This window comes from Cyanistes caeruleus, chromosome 12, assembly GCF_971803275.1.
Source record: "Cyanistes caeruleus chromosome 12, bCyaCae1.hap1.1, whole genome shotgun sequence".
Lineage (NCBI taxonomy): Eukaryota > Metazoa > Chordata > Aves > Passeriformes > Paridae > Cyanistes > Cyanistes caeruleus.
Genome location: NC_141712.1, coordinates 5,878,338 through 5,903,479, shown reverse-complemented (window position 1 = coordinate 5,903,479; position 25,142 = coordinate 5,878,338). Strand labels below are relative to the sequence as shown.

Genomic DNA, 25,142 nt, shown 5'->3' with positions numbered 1-25,142 from the left:
GGTTTTCTTCTGTCATGGGGATGACACTAAATGCTCTGTCCTGACCTATTTCCTTTTCCTACAGGATTATTCTCATGAGCTCGTCTGCATTACCAAAACAGAGAGGATAGTTGTGCCAATTCGGGCCATTGGTGCCCGAACTATCCTGAACATCCCTGACGAGCGGGACTTATCCAAGTGTCCAGTCAAGTCCAGCACTCAGAAGACTCTGCTGGTTCACAACACTGGTAACCTGGAAGCTCATTACCAGCAGAGCACCCAGAGGTGAGACAGCTCATCTGTCCTTGTGCAAAACACCTTTGGGTGATAACAGAGTCGGGAAAGAGCAACAAAAGGAACCGGAGCATCGGAGCTGCTGCCCTGCAGCCCTGGCTGGAAATGGGCAGGACGTGTGGGGGTTGCTGTTACATCTCATGTTTGAAGCACGATGCAACCTCTGAGCTTCCTCTGTCCCAGATTTCCTGGAGGGTGCTGGAACATGTTAGTAGCTGGCTTGCACGCTCCTGAGCACAAGCAGCTTCTGAAATGGTTACTCTCCACTGTCAGCCAAATAGCCCCATTCTCTGGGAGGCCACAGGCACGTGGCTGCCCAGTGGTCCTGTCATGAGATGCCCCATGTGAGCTGTGTTGTGGACAGCCTGTGCTGTTCCTTTTACTTAAAGCTGATCTGATTTCCCTTGTCAGCCGTCATATTCCTCATCCTCCCTCCAAAATGCCTTCTGGACTCCCAAAAAAGACACCAGCACCTCGTCTTTTGTTGAGGGAAAAACTGAAGCCTGCTAATGTAAGTAGCCTCTGGGGCTGTGTTAAGGCTGGAAACGCCACTGGTGTCCCTCCTGTCTGTGCCCCTCCTGTTGTCCAGCAGCACTGTGAGGCTGCAGAGCCCTCCCCAGCTCTCTGTGCCGTGCTCCTGTTGCTGGGGGCTGTCCTGGTGCACTTGGGAACAGCGTGTGTTGCTCCAGGGACACTCCAGTGTCTTCCCTGGCTGTGCCAGCGGGGCCAAGTGAAACCAATGTCCAGCTGGAGCCCTGAGCATGCGCTTCTCTCCCTGCCCTTTGTCACAGCAATTCCTTCTGTCAGGCTGGACACTCACCTGTGCTGCTCTGGCCAACGTGCCCTTGGGCACCTGGGCATGTGGGTGGGGGGAAGCTCCAACTCTGCCCAAAGCCTTGAGAGACACGGCTGGTCCCAGCCAGAAGAGGTTCCAGAGCAGCTCTTCTCTCTCATCTCCTGCGTGGGGCACAGATCCAGCCCTGCAGACAGCACTGGAGTCAGGGCCACAAAGGTCCCTTGGCTGTCTGGAGCTCACTTGACTGAAGATGCCCTGCTGCTGAGGCTCTGTCAAGGGGATCTCTCTGTTTTCTTCTGTGGAGGGGTGTGTGAGCCCAGACAGAGCAAGCAAATGCTAATTAACAGAGGGAACTAGAACCAGGACTCATTCCTGTGCACCTCACTGTCCTAGTGGCTGTGATCACAAAGTATTCACCAGTAGCAAGTGAACAAGAAGAGCCTCTATGAGCCAGGGCACTTCTGAGGCTCTTACTGGTTTTTTGCCTTTCAGCTGACTCCCTCTGCCTTCCAGAAGGAGATGTCTTTCACCACCAAGCAGAGGCTGGCCATAGCTAAGAAGCTGAGTCTGCCTCAGATTGTCCAGCCTGAAGACAAGCAGGAGACCTCCCATCAGAAGGTAGCCTTTCCCTGCCCTTGCTGTTTGATGTGATATTTGAGGAGGGTACCAAAAGAGCAGCTTGGCTTGAGCCTGCTCGGTGTGGTCCAGGAGATTTTGATCAGCCCAGGGCAGAGTTGGAAGAGCCGCTGTTTGCCCAGTGTGAGCTGGGCAGATGTACTCACACAGAGTCTGTACTTCACTGGGGAGCAGGGCAGAATCTTCCTGCCAGCAGCTGAACCTCTCCCTGCTCTCTCTTGCGTCTCCTTGCAGTTCTCGGCAGCTGACCCAGAGCACAGCTCGTTTCAGCCTTGCCCACCAGAGGTGGTGTTCCAGAACTACACCCCTGGTGAGGTCTGTGAAGTGCCTCTGGTTCTGAGGAACATGGACAAGGCAAGTGCTGGGACGTGGAGGCTGAGCACTGTGCGGGAAGAGGACAGTGGAGAAGGGTGGTTAAGGATGGCCCCAGGGCATGTCCACCTGTCTCCTCAAGTGGCAAAAGCATCATTCCATGTCTTTGCTGCAGGTTCCTCATGTGCTGAAGGTCACCTTGGAGAGCTCACCTTATTTCCAGCTGGTGGGCCCCAATGATGCCTGCCGCAAGGTGCCACCGGGCCTCTCCACGACTGTCCGCATCCTCTTCACCCCTGAGCAGAACAAGGTGAGTCTGGAGGTCCCAAGAGATTGGTATCTTCAGTGGAAAGTCAACCTGCAAGGCTGGATTCAGGGCAGCCGGCCTGGGTTTGGAGGACTGTGGAGGCTGCTTTCAGTGGAGTTGCACTGGATCCAGAACTGGGAGATAGTTTTTGCCCATGCTGAGGATGGGGATAAACGTCCTGTGCTGAGACAGTTTCTTTTCCTGCAGGATTATTTTCACCAGGTCACCTGCATCACTGAAAGGGAAGAGTTCATTGTGCCAATTCGGGCCATTGGTGCCCGAGCCATCCTGGGCTTCCCTGACCAGCTGGACTTCTCAGAGCAGCCGGTCAAGTGCAGCACTGAGAAGGTTCTGCTGGTTCGCAACGTCGGCAACCGAGCAGCTCATTACCAGCTGAGCACCCAGAGGTGAGGCAGCTCATCTGTCCTTGTGCAAAACACCTTTGGGTGATAACAGAGTCGGGAAAGAGCAACAAAAGGAACCTGAGCATCGGAGCTGCTGCCCTGCAGCCCTGGCTGGAAATGGGCAGGACGTGTGGGGGTTGCTGTTACATCTCATGTTTGAAGCACGATGCAACCTCTGAGCTTCCTCTGTCCCAGATTTCCTGGAGGGTGCTGGAACATGTTAGTAGCTGGCTTGCACGCTCCTGAGCACAAGCAGCTTCTGAAATGGTTACTCCCCACTGTCAGCCAAATAGCCCCATTCTCTGGGAGGCCACAGGCACGTGGCTGCCCAGTGGTCCTGTCATGAGATGCCCCATGTGAGCTGTGTTGTGGACAGCCTGTGCTGTTGCTGTCTGTGTCAGAAGACAATCACTCTTTCTCCTGTTGGCTGAACTAGAGAGGCTAATGCATTTTGGACACCGTATCTGCAAGGAAAGCAGTTCAGTTGGCTGGTGGCAAGTTGAGCGGTCTTGCTGGAGGAGCTGAGGTCAGGAATGCAGCACAGACCTGCTGTCTCACCTGGGGCAGCTGAGTGGCTTTGATTATATTTCCCTGGCAAAACAGAGGTCAAAAGGCAAATTGTCTTTTCTGCTGTGGAACAGGAGGGTCTGATAGGAGCTTCCACCAAAGCCTGCCCAGGCTGTTTAAGCAGGCTCCTCAGATGCTGTTCAAACAGGCTGCTGCTTTTGACTGTGCAAGTATGGAGGCAGGAACTTGTGAATCTGTGCACAGTTGTTCTCTGGAATTTCCAGATCTTGTTTTGTCACCACTAAAATAAATACCCAATAATGTCTGGTATTCCTTAGCAATGTGCTTGCCAGCTGTTCTATTGAGTGCTACAGAGCACATTGGATCCTGCTTGATAGGGATTTAAAGAGCTTCTAAACTTCAGGAATTAAATATTGAAGTAGATGAAATAGAGCCTGCGTGCAGCAACAGAGGGAAAGCTGGAGCTTGTGATCTGCTGACTCTGTACAGATATTTTCAGCAGAGAGATGGAGTAATGGCTGCTTTAACCTAACAGACTGGGTTTATTAGAGTAGTTAACGCTGTTTGACTTCAGCCGTTACACCATCATTAAAAGTAATATTTGCTAAGATTACAAGATATTTGGGTTTCTTCCTGCAACAGGTGTTAGCAAACAGATGATGCAATTCAATTGGCAGTCATTTTTCTGTCTTCCTTGGGGTGGGAGGTGGATTTTAATGAGATCAATTTTCCCAAAATCAAATAATTTTAAAATGGCAGTTAAGGCACCAGTGAATGGAAGAACGTTTGGTTATAGAAGGTAACTATACCATGGGACTTGAAGTGGATTGCAGCCTCCTTGCACACAGCATTTACCAAAAGAGCAGGTGAATGGTGCTTTGAGAGCCTTGGTCAAAAAATTGGCAGCTTTGCTCACTTGTCAGCTCTGTTTCTAAATTTTGTCCGGAGTACTTGGTCCTTGGTATAACTTGGTATATATGGTCCATGGCCATAACTTTTGCCCAGCTCTGTCAATAAGGGGAGCTGATGCCTGATGAAAGTAAGCAAGATGCGAATGACCTTGAGCCTCATTGCAGAGAGCTGGATGCAGAGTATGGGGGAGATGAGGTCATTTTATCCCACAGGATCTTGTGAGGGCTGGATCTCCTCACACTAGAGTCAGTAGCTGTTTCTGATGCTGTCTGTTCTGTTTTCTGCTGCCGTGGTTGCTTTGCTCTTTGCTTGCACAAGCGAGCAGAAGTGAACTGGACTGCACTAGAGATAACATCCCCAAACCTCCCCCAAGAGTCCTGGTGTGTCTGTGTTGCAGCCCTTTCTCTGTCGTTCCGGCCATGGGAGCTCTGGGCGTTGGCGACAGCATGCAGGTGACAGTGGAATTTCACCCACTGAAGACTGGCGAGCACTCCGCGTCCCTGGTGGTGCACTACGACACAGGTGAGTGCTGGGCACTGCACAGGGCACTCTCTGAATCCCTCAGAGCAGAGTCCTTTCTAAGCAGAAAGGCTGATGTGGCCATGGTTTAAAGAAGGAAAAGGTGAGAGTTTTCATGGTGTTCATTTTGTTGCCATCTAGTTTGTAGCCGTCTTGTTTGTCATCTTGATCATTGTCGAGCTCCCTATAAATGTCATTTCTAGAGAGCATGTCTGATATTTGTTGTTTGCATCTCACCTGGGAAACGCTCACCTGCAACAGGAATGGTGGAGGGCTTAGTACTAAAGTCTGAGCCCAGATGAATCCCAGGAGTTGGCTGGGAATAATAAAGGTTTGAAAGCTGTGGAAATGAGGGAGCCTTTGGTAGGGGTCTGTTCTAGAGGGTGAAATGCTGGCAAGTTGTCCAGGACATCTTCATGCTGTGCACATGCAGCTCCCAGGTTGTGATAAATGTGCTGATCCATGGAACCGCTCATTCAGCTAAAAGCTGTGACATTTCCTTCTGTCGCTCGTGGTTTGCTCCATTCCTCGTGCTTCCATCAGCCAGTGAGTTGAGCAAAGACTCCCCTTTACTTTGTTCCAGGTGAAGCCACCCACACAAGCCTTCATGGAAGAGCTGTGAATGTCCCCATCAGGCTGGACAGTAGCACTGTGACATTTGATAAGACCTACATCACGCTGTCCAACCGAGCGACTGTGCTCATCCACAACCCCAGTAATATCACAGCCCGCTTCCAGCTGAAGGCTGCTGATACTGAGGGAGAGGAGGAGCAGCTGAGGATGAGGTAGGTTTGAAAGATCCATCTCAGTGATGTACCTTGCCCAAGGGTAAAGCTAACGCACAGCTTCAGGAGATCTTGGTGCTTTTGAATGGCTCAGGGTAAGTAAACCATCCCATCTGTATCTGTCTCCTGCAAGCAGTTCTGTGTCAGGAGAAGCCACCTGAGGTGGCTGGTGCATTCTCCCTCAGCTGTGGCAGAGGCTTTGGGCCAGGAGGTTCTCTTGAGGGCTGCTGGCTTTAGAAACCTCTCCTGAGCTTGCAAGTGTGGAGTGTGCAGTGAACAACAAGTGATCCCTTGATCCATTTGGGACCCCGCAGCTCAGGGTCAGCCCTTTGCGGAGGAGCTGCTCCTGCACTTCCACTTCTCCCTGCAAATCTGTGGCTTATTAAACAACCTGTTGGGTTTGTCTCTCCTGTGGCTGCAGGCAGTATCACAGGCTCTGTCAGCAGAAAAAGGACGAGTTCTATCAACTGCTGAAGGAGTGTGGAGTGGAGACCTCTCGCCGAGAACGCTTTGCCCTTCTCCTCCACAGCTTATGGAGTGAGCAGGCAAAGGTGAGAGGAGATCCCATACTGTTCCAGGATGACATTTTCTCCCTTGAGCCAAAGGTGAGTGATGGCTAAGAACCTCCCCTCCTGCTTGTCTTCTTCCTCTTCCCCCTCATCCCTGAATAAGGTCACTTGATTGATTCCTGCCTCAGCTGGCTTTGTGTGCCAGCAGACAAGTCACAGGGATTCTGCTGAGCTCAGAGAGCTGGCTGCAAAAAGCATTTCTGCCCTGTGGGCTCCTGGCAGGCAGCAGAAGCCTGACTAAAGCTTCCAGACTCTTGTCATTAGTGTTATTGATGAGCGCTACTCACTCCTTGCTCGTCACTGACACTCTAAATAACAGCTCACAGGACTGTGTTTGAAAACAAGAAATGTGATGTTTGAAGATAAATGTTTTGCTGTCTCCTTCTGCCTTAGGAGGGCGAGATCGGGCCGAATAGTTCGGCTGAAATCAGCGTGGTCTTTAAGCCCCAGAAAGCCCAGGTCTATAAGAAAACAGTTTACTGTGATATCTCAGGTACAGCTCCTTCCCCTGCCTGTCACTGCAGCGAAGGTGAGGTGCAAACACTCCCCCAGATCACTGGGCTCCTGTGTAACTGCTGGCAAGGGTCTGTGGTCAGCAGGGCAGTGCTGGTACATCCCCAGTCCCTGCAGCTTCCAGGGGATCTCCTCTCTCTGGAATTTTCCCCTCTCAGCTGTTGAGAATGCTGCCTGTGTTTAGTGAGCTCCTCCTCCCTTGCAAGAAGCACTCTCTGAAGTGCACCCAGAAGGAGGAAGGGCAACATTTCTGGCACTTCCTAAAGTTCCACTACCAACAGAGGGGTAAAGAGGAAAGGATGGTCGCTATGGATGTGCCGTATCTCCTGAGGGAAGAGAAGGATCCGTATCTTTGCCTGGGACGTCAGGAGCTGGTCCCAGGCAGCTCAGAGTCAGGGACTAGCACTAAGGCAGCCTGGAAAATGCAGGACAGTGGAAGGAATTGCTGTACTGAAATAGAAATCTCTCCCCAGGCTGTGAGAACAGGCTGCCCCTGGTCCTCACTGGGGAAGGACTTGGGCCCCAGCTCAACTTCTACTTTAAGGAAGTCAACATCGGGGAGGTTTTTGTCAGCGCAAACAACCGCTTTGAGGTGAGCAGCAGGCGTGGGGGAGATCCTGGAGGCTCCTGGGGCAGCAGTGAGCCTTGTGGACCTGGGCAATTCCTAGCAACTTGGGCCATTGTGATGCTAGTCAAATTTGGGGTCTTTCTTGGAATCTGGATCTTTTTGATGGGCTCAGAAAGGTGTCTGTTGTTCATGAAACCCCAATCCCTTCTTTTGGGCAGCCTTCCTTGGAGATCAGCTGGGAGGCTTCCTGCAAAACCCCTTGACACATGAAAGCAACACTGGCTCAAAAAGCTGCATGTTCAGAGGCTTGTGTTGCAGTGAAGTTATCACTGCTTTGCATGCAAAACCCAAAGCCATACAATGTTGTATTTCCAAGTAGTAATTTTTGGCTTCTGCCATGCAACAGCACAGGGCATCTTCTGCCTTTTACAGGTGTTAATCATTTAGTTCAAAAGTAACTCAGACTTCTGGGAGAGAGGCAGATTCCTCATGTAATTCCGTTTTGCTTTCCTGCTGCTGCAGGCAGTCCTGTTTAACAGTGGGCCTATTGAGGCTCCCTTCAGCTTCACCCCTCCAAGCACAGACCTGGGCTCCTGCTTCACCTTCCAGCCCCAGGAGGGCATCGTGGCACCAAAGGCGCTCCAGGCCATCCGGATCTCCTTCTGTACCACCATCCTGGGGGCCTTTGAGGAAGAATTCAGCTTCCGTGTGACTAAAGCCCCTAAGCCTGCAACCTTGACTATCAGGTGAGGAGGGCTTTGGGAGCTTGCTGGGCACATCTGTAGCTGTCTCTGGGTAATATCTCCCATCTACCTCATTTCATGGTGGAGCAGAGAAAAACGGTGTTGCCTGAGGTCTTAATCTTGGCTCTGGTTCTGGCGCCCCTTTGCTGTGGGGGTGCCTGCTGGCCTGTGTGGGTACCCAGGAGCTGGAGAGACTCCTCCCTGCAGGGATGTCTCGTGCTTAGGATGTGGCAGGCAGTGGGATGGATCAGCTTTGGGCAGTGGCTGCTCTGGGCTGTCCCACCTGAACACCCAGCAAAGCTCCCAGGGCTTTGGAGATGGGCCAGCCTGGGTGATTCTGCACCAGCAGCAGTGTTTTTAGAAACTTCTGCTCATAATCCATCCCAAATGGGCAGCAGCAGCCTCACCTCACCTGTCATGGCCATGCTGTGGGGGACAAGCTGTGCTCCCAACTCCTGTGCAGAGAGTGCTCCAGTCCCTTCTGTCCACAGCCAGGAAAGGTCTGGGAGACAGGGAACTGTGCAGCAGGAATGTGCCAAGGACATGGGCATCATCCCAAAGGGATGCAAAGGGTAAAATCCTCACTCAGCAAAGGGTAGAGGTGGGAAACAAAGAAGAAAAGTGACGACAGGAGAAGCAGAACTCACTTCTCAGGACCACAGCAGCCTGAAGGCCTGTTGCAGACAGTCTGTCAGCTGGTGACCACTTTACTTTGGCTGCCTCCTTTCCACGTGGGTGCTGTGCTGAGCACAGGGTGCTGGGTTGATTTGAAACCCAGGGTGGCTCTGACAGCAGCTTGTATCCACCCCCTCCCTAAGGACATTCTGTGCAATTCCTTTTGACAAAGCCACCGCCTCTCTGCCTTTGTCCTCGCAGGGGCTGTGTCATAGCACCGACTTTCCATTTTGATGTGCCTGCCCTCGACTTCGGTGATGTCTCCTTTGGTGAGTGTGCCCTGGGCTGGCACCAGAGAGTGAGAGCTTTGTGTGCAGCTGAAATGGGGCACTTGAACATAAGAGCATTCATCACTCCTGTTCCTCCACCACAGCCTCTTCAGGGTGTTAATTGCAGGGCTGCTGGTGCCTCGGCTAGCCTTTTGCCATTGTGAGATCAAACAGGACCCAGGGAATGGAAAGTCGACGTCGCTGTTTGGCCACTTCTTGTTTCCTTTTGAATAAGTGGCCCAATAAAAAAAGGCACCAAGCAGGAATCTGGTTCTGCAATAGCAGATGCATCCTGCTTCATCTGATTTCATTCCTAAGGCTTCTTCAGCTGGGGGCAGCTGTTTTGTTTCTTTCAACTGTGCTGCTGACTGTTGTCTGCACCTGGTCACCCTGGTGGCATTTGGGATTGTGACATCCTGTTTGTGCCTCTCTCGTGCCTGTTTTGTGCCGTTTGTCCTTTTTGTGCCTCTCTTGCCTCCCTGCTGGAGCCACTGCTCGAGCCTGCAGTGATCACTGTTAATGGGCATGGAGAAGCCCTGAGCTGTGTCTGCAGCTGGTTTTGCCTCCCCATCTGTGTTCAAATGACTCTTGGGAAGCAGGCTGTGGGAGATGTCCCCTCCACACACAGCTGGCCAGCCAAGCCATGACACTGTGCCAGATTTTCCCCAGCCAGCTCCCGGCACCAAGCCCAGAGCAGGCTGTCCCTGGAAAGCAGGGCAGCTTAGGGCTGATGCTCTACGGCACAGGCTGTCCAGCCTCAAGGGCAGGAGTAAGGACAAGAGACAGGTCTTCCATGTGCCTTCCAGAAAGGATTTATTCTCTTGAAGGTTCCAGGGACAAAAGACAAAAGGGCTACAGCAACTTGTATAGGGGAGAGGAGCAAGGGGAGTGCACAAATAATAACCCAATAGGGAAGACTTAGGGGAGGAGCACAAGGCTGGTTTATGCATTATTACATAATACATAAACCAGTGGGGAACACAAGGGTAGGAGAGGGGGGCACATGGCCCAATGGGGCTCAGAGGAATAGGGGAATTCCAAACAGGGTACAACTTAACAATAAAGAATGTAATTGAATCATATATAATGAACAACAATGCACAGCAACAAAGCCATATATTCACTGCAATGAGCTGTAGTTCAGTTAACAAAGAGGTAAAATCCAAGCACAGTTATCCTACCAGGGTATCCACAGCAGGAATCATGAGATGTTGATGCCTAAATGGATCTTTATGTTGTTTTCTTAGGTTTTCCTCACACCTTGCAGTGTTGCCTGTTCAACACCTCCCTGGTACCCATGACCTTCCACCTCCACATTCCTGAGGACGGGTTTGGAGAGCCCAGCATTAACGCCTCTAGTCTCAATCCCACTTGCCCATCTTGGAGGAAGAAATCTGATTGTCTTATGAAGCCAAAGGAATTTAACATACGTCCCTGCAGAGGGACTGTCCGTGCCCTGGGATCCATGGATATCAAGGTATGGGGAGAGTCAAGCCAGTGGAGCTGAAGTTTCACTGGAGTGTGGGAGGGCTTTAGCTCTGATACCAGCTTTGAGCACGGTGTGAGTGAGAGATCTGCACTGGCCTGAGGCCTCTGTCAGCTGGGTAACTCAGGATGTTCCTGAAGGAGCACTGTTTTGTTCCCAAAATCACAAGCTGAAATCAGGTACCAGATGGTCAAGTGCTGGAGCCATTCTTGTGTTTCTGAGAGTGATTTCTTTGACTGAAAGTGGGCAGAGGAAGGATGAAAACAGAAGGCTGCTGTTGAAGAGAGAGATAACATTGTAGAAAGCAGTTTTCTTCCTGATCTCGTTTCTCGTCTCCTGGGGAGCAGATGAGTTGCAGTCAGGTGAAAAATTAGTGCCTTCAACCAATCTGGTTGCCAGAAGGCTTTTGTTACTCCCAAAGACCGTGCTCTACTTATGGACCAGCAGAAGAATTAAGGCAAAATCTTGTCTCTCTGTACCATGGAAGAAGGACTGGGGGACACCACACATGGGTGATGAGGTTCTGGGAGTGAGCAAATACTTGCTGCACTTCTTTTCTCTTCTACCAGGTCACTCTGTGTTCCAACACGGCCAGAGAGTACAAGCTGGAGATGGTGATGGACGTGGAAGGTGTTGGCCAGAAGGTGTTTGCACTGCCCCTCACAGCCAGGTACCAATGCTTTCCTTGCAGCTGCTTGTCTTTCCTCGTGCATCCAGCACCAGCACGGTGCCAGGCTGCAGCTCCAAAGGAGAAGTGCAGCTAAATGAGCTGGATCTGCCTATCTAGACATGAGAACAGTGCTAGGAAAGCAGCCCATGGTGAGATGCTCCCCTGCTCACAGCCAGGCCTGGCTCTAGGCCTTTTTCTAAAGGGAGCTGGAATAACATTAATTGTGGGCCTGGGGATTGGTGCTTGAGATGGAAGAAATTTGCCAAGGCTTGCCTGTCCTTCATCCTACAAGTGCAGAGCTTGTGCTGGGTTGTTAGCACCCTGCAGCATTGGTTTGGGACACAGAGAGCAGCCTGCTGAGATCTGGGGTCTGGTTTGCTTCAACAGTGCATGTGTAGTGGGGAAGAGGCTGATGGCAGGAGTGGGGTGGGCAAAAGACCTTACAAAGGGGAACACAGTCTTTGATGTGGCAGGTGAGCTCACATTTCACTGCTTCCCTCTGGCTCTTTTGAGTAATGTTGTCAGAGTTGAGGGCAGAAGTTATTGCAGCAGCAGAATCCCATCCTGCCGTGCTGCTGTGAGCGTCAGTTTATTGACAAGAGGGATGCAGTTCCCTGGTGCTGTTCCCTCTCCCAGGCAGAGCCATGCAGTCGGTGCCTGGGCTGCAGTTTTGTCAAACAAGTGCCAATGGGGACAGTCAGTGTTGAGACCTGTGGGCTAAAGAACTGAGGGAGCTGCAGGAACTGGAAGAAGTTGATCACCCACTCTGTAGGCCTTGTGCCCTCCACTGTTGGAAGAGATGACTCAGTTCTCAGGCAGGACAACAGTGCCATAGAGAAGAAGGCAGTCATTTTCACTGATACCCTGGAGTCTTGTGTTCCTTGAGCCTTGGTGGGCACTGGTCCTCGTTGGAAAGGCTCCCCCAGAGCTCATGGATGCTGGGACGGTAACGGGGGTCCTTGCAAGTGTCCTTGGGCAAAGAAGAAGCAAAACTGCTAAGACAGCTCTGAAGTCCTGCAGGACTATTGACAGAAGTTCTCAATGCTGCCAGTATCACTAATGCCCTTGGGGTCATTTCCTTGCCCAGATGCATCGTTCCTCCACTGAGAGTGCTCGACCCTGTCGTGAAGTTCGATCACTGCTGTCTAACGGTGCCCTACGACGAGAAGCTGACCCTTGTGAATGACAGTGACTTTCCTGGCTGCTACTGTATTCTCCCTCAGGTTTGGCCTTGCATGCACCTCCTCCCCTCAGCTGTTACTGAGGGGGTTATTAGGGGAATAAAAGGGTTTGGGTAAGACCTTGCTGGTTTCTGTTCAAACCTAAAGCCTTTCTAAGAAGAGGGATCTGAATACACACTTTAGGAAGCAGTTTAAGGTAGTGAGGAAGGTGTTTCTGTTCTTGTCTTTGTCTTGCTTTCAAATGGGAGAGCTTAGAGGGCAATGAAAATCTGATGCAAGGAGGCTGTCAGCACAGAAGTGGGTGTGTGTAGATGCAGCAACTTTTGGACTCCCTGGGGGTGCTCAGCACATCCATCTTGCATCTTGTTTTTTGCCTTTTTGCTTTCTCCTGAGAACTTTTACAAGTGTGTGTGTGTGAGTTGCTGTTGCAGTAGATGTAAAGGAGTTTAAAGTTTCCTCGGTTCTGAAGTTGCTTTTGATTCTGCCCCATCTAGGAAAACAAGGAGAAAGCTGCTGCGTGGTACTCCAGCTCTGAGCCGTCTGGGATTATCAAGGCTCACAGCTCGGTGGAGATCCCGATTACACTCGAGGCCCAGCTGCTGGGAAAGTGCGACATCCCTGCTGAGCTGGCCGTGTTTGGGAGAGAAGGATCCCCGCTGGTGAGAGCGAGGGGAGATGTGTGCCTCGAGCAACTCGTGCCAGGGGGGCGTAAAGCGTGCAGGGCTTCTTCCAGGAACTTGTCATCTATGGCTGGTGTGGGCAAGGGCAGCGGGGATTGGTGGCACAAGCAGCAGCTTGTGCCTAGAAAAGAGGAAAGGTGGGAGCCTCGTAGGTGGCAATCTCAGTGCCTGACCCAGCACATAGTAACAAGTCTGGGAGGTGGGATAACAAGCCTGGTCTGAAACACAGCCCAGTCCCTCACACTCTGCCGTGTTATCAGATGGACACAAGTGCTGCTTCACTACAACTGCTCAGGATCACACAGGGACCCCCCTGAATCCTGCTAAAGCAAGCACTGTGTACAAGATCATGCTGAAGGAATGTTTTGTGCAGAGCTGGATTGAGGCTTCTCTGAAAGCCCTCAGACCTGAGAACCATCCATCACATCTCCTCAACAAAAGGCCAGCCAAAAATATATGAATGTCTGCACAACTTGCATCTGGAGCACAGGCTTTGCTTGTTTTTTCCACCAAGTTTGCAAATGGATGAGGCAAGCAATTCCTGAACTAAAGCCTCCTAAAAGAGGATTCTGAAGATTCTAAGGAAGATTCTAAAAGAGCCCTAAAAGAGGCATATGTCATAACAGCAAGAGTGACTACAAAATGCAGGCCCTGTCTGCCAGACATGGATGCTCTTCATCCCTAAATAGTCTGATTTGTGCCATCAGCACCCCAGCAAAGCCACAGTGCTGCAGGACGTGGGTGTGTGTATGTAGCAATAACACTGAGGACAAAGTTGCCATCTGCTTTTATTCTTGTTCCTGTGGGTGGCATTGTCTGTAGCGCTGGTGAACAGGGCTTTCTTGTCCCTTTTAAGAATACTGTAGATGAAGGCTTTGTGTGTTTTTATAAGCCTTGAATGATGCAATTAGTAATTAACGCCTCTTACTCATATATACAAAGAATACACATAAGCACAAGGTGAAGGCAGCTAACTCTCCTCTTGTTTACTCTGAGGAGCCTGCTTTGCTTCTGACTTGTGCTGGCTTCAGCAGTGTGGCTTTGTGAACGTTAAAGAAGTTAGTGTTCAAGGGTGGCTGTGCAGCAGCAAAAGTTGGGAAGGTGGTTTGGGGCAAGATGGAGCAGTGAATGAAGCAGGCAGGGGGCAGAGGAAATAGCAGTGTGGAGGAGGTGTGAAGAAGCAAGCATGGCAAGCAGCAGTTCTTTGTCCCCTGATAATGGGAGCTTGTGGCTTTCAGGTGGGGTCGCTGCAGACCCCACGCTCGCTCCAGGCCTTGTGTCTCAGCCAACATCACTGACAACTTATCCCCAGTCTAGGAATGCTCTAAGAGCTGGCTAAGTTTTTAAAACTCTCCTTGTTGAGTCTTTTTTTTTGATCTTTCCTCCCTTCTTCCTGGAACAGGAAATCCATTTAGAGTGCGTTGGCCAGGGACCGGTTGTCTATGTCTATCCGAGGCAGATAAACTTTGGCACTATCCCTGTCGTACAAGACAGTGTCAAAACTCTCCATCTCGCCAATCAGAGTGCCATTCCTGCAATCTTCCGGGCAGAGATGGTAAGTGGGGCTGTTTTTCAGGGAAAAGTGCTGGTTAGGAGTAGACCTTGACTTGTTTTTAGTATGTGGTGGCTTGGGGTTGAGAGGGATGTGCTCCCTGCTGGAGGGGACATCTGTGAGAGGCTTGAAAATAGCTTAGAAAAGAGATTTCTGGATATATTTCTGTATTTCTATATCTTCTATATCTTCTTTATAACTATATCTGTATCTATATCATCTCTATCTCTATCTCTATCTCTATCTCTGTATCTATATCTATATCTATATCTATATCTATATCTATATATCTATATCTATATCTATATCTGTATCTATATCTATATATCATCTATATCTCTATATCTATATATCTATATCTATATATCTATATCTATATATCTATATCTATCTTTTTTCTGTATCTTCTGTATATTGGGTGGGTTCAATTCTGGAGCTGGTTAAAGCCAGCCCTGACCCATGGCTGAAGCACTGATGGACCCATGGGAAAAGGAGACTTTGGGGTTTTGCTCAGCTGGCTTTGCAGAGTTATTCTTCAGGCTCTCAGCAGTGTCCTCCAGCTGTGTGGCTGCTGGGCTGGCATTTGAGCAGTCCTGGCTTCCTCTGCTCTTGAGCCTTTGTGCAGATGCAGCTCCACTGTCAGGAAGCCAGGAGAGAGTAAATAGCTTCCCATGGCAAGCACTCCAAAGAGAGCAGGAGGGGGAATACCCTTCTCCTGAGGAGGAGCTCCCTCTGGGTTGAGCAAAAGGAGGCTGATGATGTGGGTCTGTTAAAGGAAGGTAAAATACAGGTTGTATAAGCTCTTGGAGAGTTGCTGCTGCCAGACACCATAGCTTACATTTAGGGAAATTAAACACTTACGGTTTTTAACTCATCTCCTTAGCCCTCCTGTTTCCTGCATCTCAGGGCAGAGCAGGGTCCATGGTTTCTATCCTGAGTTCATGTTTGGTTTGTCTTACAGGCTGGGAAACGCTCCTGCTGGAGGGTTGAACCCAGTAAAGGGGTGGTGGCCCCTAACAGTGAGCTGCTTGTTGCTGTGATAGCAAACCTGAATGACACAAAGAAATTCCAGGACAGCGTGACGGTGTTCATTGAGAACAGCCCTACGACCACCATCTCTGTCCAGGCTGTGGGCATTGGCACCACAATTGTCACTGACAAGCCTCTCGTTCCTGCCCTCGACTTGAAGTCCCACTTCAGGTAGGAGACTCTGAGCTTCCACTTCTCCTTCTTTGGAAGAGCAGTTCTTCCAAAGTCCTTCAGGCTAGGTCTTCTTCAATACTCAAGGTCCCAGCTCTGTTTCCCTGAAGCCACAGGAATTCCTTTATAAATATATCACCTGAGAGTCACTGGATATCCTGGAAAGCCTCAGAAATGGAAAAGCTGAAAGACCTGGCAGGGCTGAAGCTTTGAGCCTGGGCAGCCTGTTGGGCAGAGGTTTTATTGCAGAGGGTACAGTCAGGGAATGCCATCAGGGTGAAGCTGAAGCGGGGTGATCACAGGCAAATAGCAGCTCCCATGACATTTTCTATCTCTGCTTCTCTTCTAGCTTCACTCCCTGCTGTTACAAGTTCAAAATGACCAACAAAGGGCGACAAACCCATCAGCTGTACTGGAGCACAGAAGGGTTCCACGCCTTTCAGCAGAATACTCGTCCCCCTGCCCGCAGGGGCAGCAGGAGTAAAGACGCTTCCCAGACCCCCAGACCTGGCAGCCCCGTGTTTAAGCTGCGGCCGCTGATGACGGACCTGAGGCCAGGCCAGACTGTGGAGATGGTGCTGGAAGGCTGCTCCAGCACTGTCCAGGTGAGACCCCTGCCAAGGGCTGAGCCTTCCCTATGTGATCCCCTCCACTGCGGCTTCTTCTGCAGCCCCCTGACATCTGCCTGGGACAGGGAGCAAGTGACTTCAAGAAAGTATTGTAAGGCCGGCTGCTTTCCTTGCTGGCCACCATCAGTTGCTAAGGCTCTTTTGTGTTTCTGTAGCTCCCATAAACCCAACTTGCTGATCCCAAAATGCAGGCTGAAGGAAGTATTGCTCCTTTGGGCAAACAGGGGTTAGCGCTGTCATGTGCTGAGGCAGAAAGGAAACCAAGAGAAGTTGCACTTAGACTAGAAGCCTAGGCAGGAAGTAAATGAAGCTACAGTCAAGTGTTTCTTCTGAGGGAAGCAGGGAGTAAAACAAAAGCCCTGTGAATGGCCCAATTGTCTGGGAGCAGCATTGCTTTTCCTCTGAAGACAAACATGGGCAGAGGGCTGGTCCAGCCTTGAGTCCTGGAGGGGGAAAACACAGTGTGCCAGTTCTAATGATCAGTGCAGTGTCCATCCAGGTGGGAAACTGTTCCCAGGGATCATTAGAACTGACAAATTGCCTTGTGTCAACTTTTCTATTACTGCTTGTCCCAGTCTCTGAGCCAGCCCTGGTGTCCCAGAGACAGACAGGTTTTGCAGCACCCTTGGAGAGAGCAACTCAGAGGGAGAGATTTTAGCAGAGTTTGGGGGTGTTCTCCTAGCCAGACCTTTCTTTCCAGGGGAAATGAAACTCTGCAGAGAAGCTGCCAGCTAAGTCTGGCATGCCTTCCCTGGCTCCAGGACCCCTGGGCACAGATATTTAGAATAAATAGGCAGCAGCACAGAAAGAAAAAAGGGCTATTGAGGAGAGCAGAGCCTAATTACAGTCACTCCTAATAAGTGACAGGGAGAGGGCCCATGGGTGGGTGGCAAGGCAGTGTGGGTGTTTGGCCTGCCAGCACGCACTGGGTGCCAAGTGAATCTCTCATGCAGGAGGTGAAGGAGCGGCTGCTGTGCCATGCTGTGGTGGGGAAAACAAAAGCAAAGAAACAGATCATGCAAGTGGATGTCACCTGCAAGTTCATTTGCCCTGCTGTGCAAATGTCGACCAAAGCAATCACGTTCCGTGTGGAAAAGGTAAGTCTCCGGATTGCAGCCTGGCATTTAAAGGCGTAACTCTTCAATTGGCTGGAAGTAAATGGAGATATACGCACTTCTGGGGTTGAAAATTGTGAAATGCATCTGAAGGGAAAGAAGGTCTATGGCCACTTGAGGTTGTTTTCCCTTGTCTCCTGTTTCTGTAGAAACCCAGTGACGTCCTGACGCCCCAGTACAAGCCTTTGTCTTTAAAAAACACCTGTTCACTGCCATTAAGCATTGTGCTGGACTTGAAGCAGCCATTCCTAATCTGCAACAGGGACCAGCAGCCCCTTCCTGCAGATTCCAAGGTGAGCTTGAACAAGCTGTGGGCTTGTTCAGAGGGGTCTGAAGAGGAGGGATGGTGCACTTCTGTTGGGAGGTCCTCGAGCTGAGAAGTTTATTCTGTAGTGTCAGCAGTGGATTGGCCTGAGCTGCATCAGCAGAGCTGCTGAAGGAATCCAAGTCTTATCTGAATTAGTAACAACCATGCTGGCTCTAAAACATGAGGAGAGGGGAGCAGGAAAGCAGATTGGGGCAAGCCATGCAGTAGAGGTGTCTCCTGGAAAGCATCCCAGCTCTCCAGCAGCCTTGGATTGCTGTTGAGCACAGAAACATGAGCCTGAGAGAATCTTGGACCAGAGCGTGATGCCTGCAGACAGATCCTCCCTGTAAAGAAATGAGGGTGGACTGAGAAGCCCACGCTGGGGTCACACTTTGAACATTTACTGTTTCCTGCTGTCCGACCTTGGGACGTGATCACAAAGGTGCTTAATGCTTTTCATCTCCTTGCAGCCCATGACACTGGATGTAGGAGAGGAACTTCATCTCTGCATCCAGTTTAACCCAGCTTATAAGAAGGATTTGAACAGCTGGGTGGCAGAGAAGGTTCTCAGGCTGCGCTATGTGGGTCATCCTCGTGAGGAGCACATCACTGTTCGGGGAGAAGTCTACTTCCCCAACCTCCATCTCCAGGCCGAGGCCGTGGACTTTGGCTGCATCATTAATGACACAGAACAAATGCTGTGTATGGAGATGAGCAACTGCAGCCCAATTCCTGTCCAGTACCACTGGTCATTCCTGACAGACAGCCAGGTGAACACCATAAGGTATGTGCATCATTCCAGAGCTGCTCCAAGCATGGACCTGCTCCAGCCTGGTTTGGGAGTGCCTGTTACTGAGCTCACCACACCAGCATCCCAGTGAGGAGCTGCTCTTGCAGCATCTCTCTCTCCCACTACAGGTCCATGATCGTAGTTATGTTATTTTCCAGGTTCCTCCCTTCACCACCTCAGTTCAAACCCCAGTCATCAAAGAAGGAGGGAGTGTTTCAAAGGAGATACTCCAAGATTAAAAGTGTGGAGGAGCCAACCGAAACCCCGGAAACAACACTGGATTCTGCCTGGGAAGATTCTGCCCAGGAGGATTCTACCCAGGAATATTCTGTCCAGGAGGATTCTGCCCAGGAGGATTCTGCTGAGGAGGATTCTTCTGAGGTGGATTCTGCTCATGAGAATTCTGACCAGGAGGATTCTGCTCATGAGGATTCTGACCAGGAGGCTCCTGCCCCCGAGGATCCAGCCCAGAAGGATCCAGCCCAGGAGGATCCTGCACAGGAGGATCCTGCCCAGAAACCAGCAGATGCGGAGGACCCTCTGGAAGCAGAGGTAGATTTTCTTGTGCACCTGTAACTTGCATTGCCTCCTCAGCTTGCCACCAAAAAGTCATGCTCATGCAACCTCCCTTTTTGCTGCCCTTCTGCCCTGTGCCCTGAGAGTGGCAGTTGGACATGGGGTGTTTGTGGAGGGAGATACAGGGATGTTTTGCTTGGAGAAGCCCACTCAGATCCTGCTATATATATGTTATACTACTTATACTGCTATTATTATAATATTATTATATATTCTATTAATTATTATACTACTATTACATATTATACTACTCCTATGCTGAGTTTGGGATTTTTGGGCGTATTTTCTTTACAATGTAAAATGAGGTCTTTACACCATGATGAGAAGGCTTCCAGCTTCTTTTGTGTGTCAAGCCATGAAGAGTCCTGATCTCCGTGTACTGCTTTCCCAAGCCAGCCAGAGCACTCCCATCTCTGCCTTCACCCGAAAGCTGGTGTTGCAGTGACAGCTCAGAACTGTCTTTTATAAAGCAAGACTTTGCAAAGTCACTGTCTCTTCCTCCAAACAAGGGGAAAGGCCTTTGGTCTGCCAACTTGCCTGGTGAACATTAGTGCTTTGGAGTGGGAAGTGGCCCCTTGTTCTGCCTCATGGGGAAGAGACTGCTCATGGGGTAATTAAAAAAAAAACAGATGTAAGGAAGCAGAAGAGCTTCTCCAAGCCCCAGTGTTGGCATTAAGGAGAGGGGTTGTTCCTGTTCACACACAAATACCAGTTGTTTTAACTCTGCAGTTTTTCTGAACCAGGAGAAACAAAGCCCTATAGATGCAATGAATAGTGTGGTCAAATGTTTTCAGATAGAAGCATAAAATCATCTTTCTTTCCTGGTTGTTGCCATACATGCACAAATAAACCAGGGAAATTCAAGTGGCTGTCCAAGAATCCTGGAATGGTTTGGCTTGGAAGGGACCTTCAGAGATTATGTAGTTCTAACCCTCCCTGCCTGACTGCTGGGGGCACCCAGTTCCCTCGTGCAAGTTTGATGTAAGAAGTGCAGAGGGAGCCCGGCTCTCATCTGTGGGTGGGCTTGGTCCCGCACTCGACCGATGGCCTGGACATTTTCACACCTGATCTGTGCCCAGGTCCCTTCTCAGCTGCTCCTGCTGTGATGAGGTGGTGGAGCCTGCAGCAGAGTGATCTTGCTCAGAGCAGCCCGCTGCTCACTGCAGTCCATGGTGCTTGTTTTCCAGGAGCTGTCATCTATTGCTGTGGAGCCTCAGAGGCAAGTGAGGAGGAGGAGAGGGTTGAGCCAATTCTCAGAGATGAAGCGCCTCAACTTGGGAATGCAGGAGGTAAGTGGGAATTTGTCTCACTTCCATGTTTCCAAAATGGAAAGCTGTTCTGTAGCCCCCCAGTCCCACTGGTGGCCCGCAGCATTGCCCACAGAGGAGCCTCACATCCGTCCACACCCATCCCAAAGCTCTGCTGAAGCAACTGGCCACTGGAGAGGCCATGTGGGATGTTTTGTAGGGCTGCCCCAAGATGCTCCCTGTGCAGCACCTGTGGGGCATTGCTCCCATTTACCTCATCAGGTGGCTGACAGGAAATTTTTGTAGGAAATTTGGCTGCAGCAGATGAGAGAGCAGCACAGAGATCAGAGAGAGAGGGAAAAGCCTCAGAAGTCAGATGAGTCTTGCCCAAGTTCCAAGGGCTCCCACCTCCAAGTCTGAGGTGCTTTTCTGCAGGCAGTGAGAAGTGTTTCCAAAGACAAGTTCACAGCAGAGAGAATTTCTTGCTGCCAGGAGACATTCCAGTTTACTTTAATGCAGCATATACTCACGGATAAGTGATTATGGGAGAAGATTTTCCTCATGGTCCCTCCACTGGTCCAGTGGCATTGACCCAGGACGAGATTAGGGTGATTCTGGCTTGGGGAATAGGCCCCTCCAGCTATGACTCTGCATTACTCCAAGACACAGCTGCTCTTCTGCATCCATTTCCACACTCAGCACCTCGATCTCTCCTCCCTTCCCTCCAGGTTTTTGATGTCCGGCCACTGTGGGGTGAGCTGCAGCCAGGAGAGAGCCAGCTGGTCACCTTCTCCTTCTTTGGCTACGCCAACATCGTTGCCCGTGTCAGGGCTCTGTGCCACGTGGAGGGAGGCCCCACCTATGAGGTGGTGCTGACCGGGCAGGCTTCGTGCCCCAGCTACCAACTGGACGTGGAGGAGATTGACTGGGGGCTGCAGGTACCACAGGCTTCTCCTGGCACAGCTCCTTGTCTTGGAATCATGGCCACTGGGTTCCTGCCTACCTCGATCCCAGGCTCTCTGCCCTTCTCAGCTGCTTTGCTGGCTCTGAGGCTCGCAAGACAACCTTTGAGAGCTATGTCCAGCATCCAAGCTGGTTTAAAATAGCCATCTCCACCCCTCCCTTCCTTCCTGGCCGAGGGACATCACACCATCCCCTTCAGGGCACCTAACACTGCCTCCTGGGGAAGACAAGGGTCCCAGTGAAGATGTCCAGAGGGACATGTCCCTGAGATGTCCCTCCACAGATCTGCTCCTAAAGCTTGAGCTCCAGGGAGATGCTCTTGTCTAATGCTCTTGCTTGAGCCACAAAATAATCCAGGGAGGAAGCTGGGCTTTCAGGCACTTCAGTAGCTGAAAAGAATGTCCCAGAATAATCCCCACTTTACTTCTTTATAGTTAAAAGCCCACAGATATTTCCAGCTGCTGGCCCTGTCTGTGTTGTCCTGTGTGTCTCTCCTGTCACCTGTATGTTTCTTGCCAATATTTGCATGCAGGTGCCTTTTCTTCTGGAATGCCTCTCTTAGAAATGCACTGACTTTTAGATACAATCAAATGGGGACAAAGTTGTCAAGTCAAGAGAAAAGTGTTCACTAATAACGATTCAGCTGAGTGGGCTGTGCATCTCCCTCCTCAGGAGCTGAGCACAGACCCCCCCATCACCAGAGCAGCTTCTTTTATACCCTTTATAGCTGTCTGGGGCACTCCCTGTCCCCTTTCCCTTTGGATGGGTACTCGGGAACTTACATTCTCTCTGGCTGCCAACTTTGCTGCCCCCTCCCCTCTCATCCTATTTCCTTTTCAGTCAGGTCTTCAACCCTGCCCCTCTGTCAGCTCACAGCAACACCCAACAAACCAACCTGAACAAATCCAAACAATCCAAATAACAGCACATAGAACCAATGGCTTTCATTCCTTCACTTAACAACCTTTTGGCTTCATCTCACACACCTCAGTGCCACTTCCTGTGTTTCTCCTGGCTGTTGGTGACCCCTCCGAGTGCAGAGGACCTGTGTCCCCTGGCTCCTTTATTACTGGCCCTGACAGAGAGGTTTTACCACCTCTCTGTAGTTGTGTGGTTGCATTGTGGCTGTTTGTTTTCAGCCCCATGAAAGAGGAAGGAGATTGCCAGCATCAGGCCTGTATCTGTAACATCCCACTCCTCTGTCCTCTGTCCAGGTGTTTACCAAAGTCCTCCAAGCAGAAGTCACCCTGCACAACACCGGGGTTATTGAGTTCACCTACGTGGTGCCAAACTCCAGCACTGGCACTGCAGCAAACCCTCTGCCTGGTGTGCCCGTGGTCATGCCCACCACAGTGAGTAGTACAAGTCATTGGCTCTGGCCCTGTGTCAGGTGGCCCAGGAGAGGGTTAGAGGAAAAAAAGAGGGTGAAAGAGCAGGGGGAAACCCCAAACCCAGCCCTGAGAGACAGGGCTGTAAGCAATTGGTGCTGGGGATAGAGAGGTCAAGCAAGTGCTCGCCTAATAGACTCCCCCATGGCCTTGGCTGGCAGGTACCACTGGCCAGAGGCACGAGTGCTGAGCTCTCTGGCTGTCCTGGTACTGGAGTTGGGTGCTGCTGCCTCTTCTGAGGGTCACTTTATTCCTTGTCCCTGTCTCCCTGCTGCCAGCATTAAGCAGCATTTACATATTCCTTGCTTGGCCTTGAAGCTCCTTTGCCAGAAATGGCACAGTCCCTGTGCTGGTCCCTCGCTCCTCCAGCTTTGCTTCTCTGCAGGAGCTTTGTGGGGCAGTGAGGGGACCAGGGAGGAGCGGGGCTGAAAGAGCAAGAAGAGTTTGCAGCATGCCACCATGCTAGCTTCTCGGTCCTGCCTGGATGTCTTGGAGCTCTAGCAGTATTCCTGTCCTTGGCCCTGTTGGAATGGGAAGGGGAAGCCAAAGGCTTTCCCATGGTTTCACGTGTGTCTCGTGCAAGGGGTGACAGGCTGGTGTCCTCCTGCTGCGAGCACCTGCGGTCACAGCTCTGCATGGGCCGTGCAGTCAGTTGTGCTGTGGCTGCAGCCTGGAGAGACCTCAGGAGGACACACTGCACCCCAGGGCTGGAGGCACAAGCTTTTGGGCACGAGGAATGTAGAAAGGGATGTGGTCTGATGTTTTCTTCTAGATGAGAACTTGTCTTCTCAGCCTGTCTGTCCCCTGAGCCATCCCCCATCACATCTTTGATGCAGTCCCTTCCTCCTGTCCCGTCCCTGCAGGGTTCCATTGCACCAGGTGAAAAGCAAGTGCTGAAAGTCTATTACCTGCCAGGAAAGCAAGGAGTCTTCTGCAGGACTGTCCAGATCCAAGTGGCTTATCTGGAACCGGCAGAGATCTTCCTGAAAGGAGAGGGGACCATGTCTAGAATCACCAAGGACCTACCCCGGAAAAGTTCGAAAGGTGAGCGCTGTCATCTTCCAGAAAGATCCACCGGGTTTTCCGCCTACCATAGCGCATCGGGCAGCTCACAGCCACCTCCACCAAGTCTGGAAGTTTCAAGGCTGCCAGACCAACACTTTGGCCTCTCTGGTTGCTTCCTGAGTTTTGAGCAGTTGAGCCTATTTAGGCTTTCTCTCAGGAACCATCCTGCAGATCTTGCCAGCACATTGTTGGAGGCCCAGAAAGATGATGGCTAGGCAGAAAAGCTTGGGAAAGCTGTAAGAGAGGCTAGCAGGGCTTTTGGCAAGGCTGGATCTGCGTGACATTGCAGGGGATGACATGGTCCCCTGTGAGGAGGAAGATAAGTGAGAACAAACATGAGGATTCAGAGAGGAGCAGCAGCATCCATTGTTTCTGGGAGAGACCAGTGTTGGGGAAGTGAGACTTCCCAGCTTAAATGGGATTGGCAATGTTCCTAGTCTTCTATTTATGGATCATTTTTTCCTTCAGGAAAGAGGAAGAAAAGAAACCTGAAGGAAGAAAAAAGGAAGAGGGATGAATCATCTGTCATCCACCCTGGTAACTGAGTCTGTCATTGATGGAGTTATTGATTGTCTTGGCTGAACAACAGGCTAGTGTCCAACATCTCCCCAGGGCCTCCTCAGCTGAGGAGCTCCCCCAGCAGCATGCTGGGTCTGGTGGAAGAGGTGGGAGGGTTATTCCCACTTGGGAAATTGGAGGAGTAGCAGCTGGGCTTCCTCTCCAAGTTGCCTTTGCTTGTGGGCAGCCCATCCTCCATGCTTTCAGCTCTCACATACATACTGCCATAATCAGATGATAAGATTTCTGGGCCACTTGCTGAATTTGGAGAGCTTGTGGTGTGTTCTCTTTTGTGAATGAGAGAGCTATTTATATTTAAGTGTTTATACCTACCAAGTGAGCAGAATATTCAGTCAGTGAAGGGCCAGGCACCAGAGAACTCTTCTTCACTTGCTGTGTAAATGGCAAGAGGGGCAACTGAACTGGTGAACTTGGTGTTTTCCAAATGGCATTTTCATGATAGCCCTCATTATTCTTATATATTCTCTCATATATTCTTATATATTCTCTCATATATTCTTCAGAAGACAAACCCTGAGAAGTTCAGTCCTGAAATTCTTTCTGAAACTGGGAAGCTCTTTATGAAGAAGTTTTCTGTTGCTAAGCCTGTGAGTGCTTTGACATGTCATCACGTGGAATTTCCCTTACTCTGAAGGACTCAATGAATGAATTGAAGAACCTGATGAGTGAGAAGAACCTCAAGTTCATGCAAGGTGTGCATTGGCACACCTTGTTTACCAATAAAGCAGGGGAAAAAAAAAATGTCTTATGTGAAGAAATCTGTGAATGCTGAGCTCTCTACCCAGACATGACACAAATTTCTATTTTAATTAAAAACGTTCTCATTTTAGTAGCAGTGAGATTATTAGCATTGAGGTTTCACCTAATATGAAGAGTTTAAAGTCAGATTTTTAAATGTGTTTTAA

General features: G+C 50.5%; 1 protein-coding gene and 1 long non-coding RNA gene across 2 annotated transcripts in view; both read left to right on the top strand.

Moving 5' to 3' along the window:
• Positions 1 to 25,072, top strand: part of LOC111934786 (axonemal central pair apparatus protein HYDIN-like) — a 33,789-nt gene extending 8,717 nt beyond the window's left edge. Inside the window, exons 6-35 of the mRNA XM_086848121.1 lie at positions 65 to 264; positions 685 to 784; positions 1,562 to 1,687; positions 1,940 to 2,059; positions 2,193 to 2,327; positions 2,532 to 2,731; positions 4,566 to 4,690; positions 5,271 to 5,472; positions 5,894 to 6,077; positions 6,435 to 6,534; positions 7,028 to 7,146; positions 7,645 to 7,868; positions 8,742 to 8,809; positions 10,057 to 10,286; positions 10,865 to 10,965; positions 12,053 to 12,188; positions 12,641 to 12,805; positions 14,229 to 14,381; positions 15,340 to 15,578; positions 15,928 to 16,183; positions 17,161 to 17,304; positions 17,472 to 17,615; positions 18,100 to 18,413; positions 18,578 to 18,971; positions 20,183 to 20,284; positions 20,971 to 21,180; positions 22,420 to 22,557; positions 23,457 to 23,637; positions 24,127 to 24,195; positions 24,741 to 25,072. Of these exons, the coding sequence (XP_086704247.1) occupies positions 65 to 264; positions 685 to 784; positions 1,562 to 1,687; positions 1,940 to 2,059; positions 2,193 to 2,327; positions 2,532 to 2,731; positions 4,566 to 4,690; positions 5,271 to 5,472; positions 5,894 to 6,077; positions 6,435 to 6,534; positions 7,028 to 7,146; positions 7,645 to 7,868; positions 8,742 to 8,809; positions 10,057 to 10,286; positions 10,865 to 10,965; positions 12,053 to 12,188; positions 12,641 to 12,805; positions 14,229 to 14,381; positions 15,340 to 15,578; positions 15,928 to 16,183; positions 17,161 to 17,304; positions 17,472 to 17,615; positions 18,100 to 18,413; positions 18,578 to 18,971; positions 20,183 to 20,284; positions 20,971 to 21,180; positions 22,420 to 22,557; positions 23,457 to 23,637; positions 24,127 to 24,195; positions 24,741 to 24,754 (4,893 nt within the window). The 3' untranslated portion in view covers positions 24,755 to 25,072. The remainder of the gene's footprint in view (positions 1 to 64; positions 265 to 684; positions 785 to 1,561; positions 1,688 to 1,939; positions 2,060 to 2,192; positions 2,328 to 2,531; positions 2,732 to 4,565; positions 4,691 to 5,270; positions 5,473 to 5,893; positions 6,078 to 6,434; positions 6,535 to 7,027; positions 7,147 to 7,644; positions 7,869 to 8,741; positions 8,810 to 10,056; positions 10,287 to 10,864; positions 10,966 to 12,052; positions 12,189 to 12,640; positions 12,806 to 14,228; positions 14,382 to 15,339; positions 15,579 to 15,927; positions 16,184 to 17,160; positions 17,305 to 17,471; positions 17,616 to 18,099; positions 18,414 to 18,577; positions 18,972 to 20,182; positions 20,285 to 20,970; positions 21,181 to 22,419; positions 22,558 to 23,456; positions 23,638 to 24,126; positions 24,196 to 24,740) is intronic.
• The window catches only part of LOC147650828 (uncharacterized), a 130,809-nt gene that overhangs the window by 15,036 nt on the left and 90,631 nt on the right, over positions 1 to 25,142 (top strand). The window lies entirely within an intron of this gene.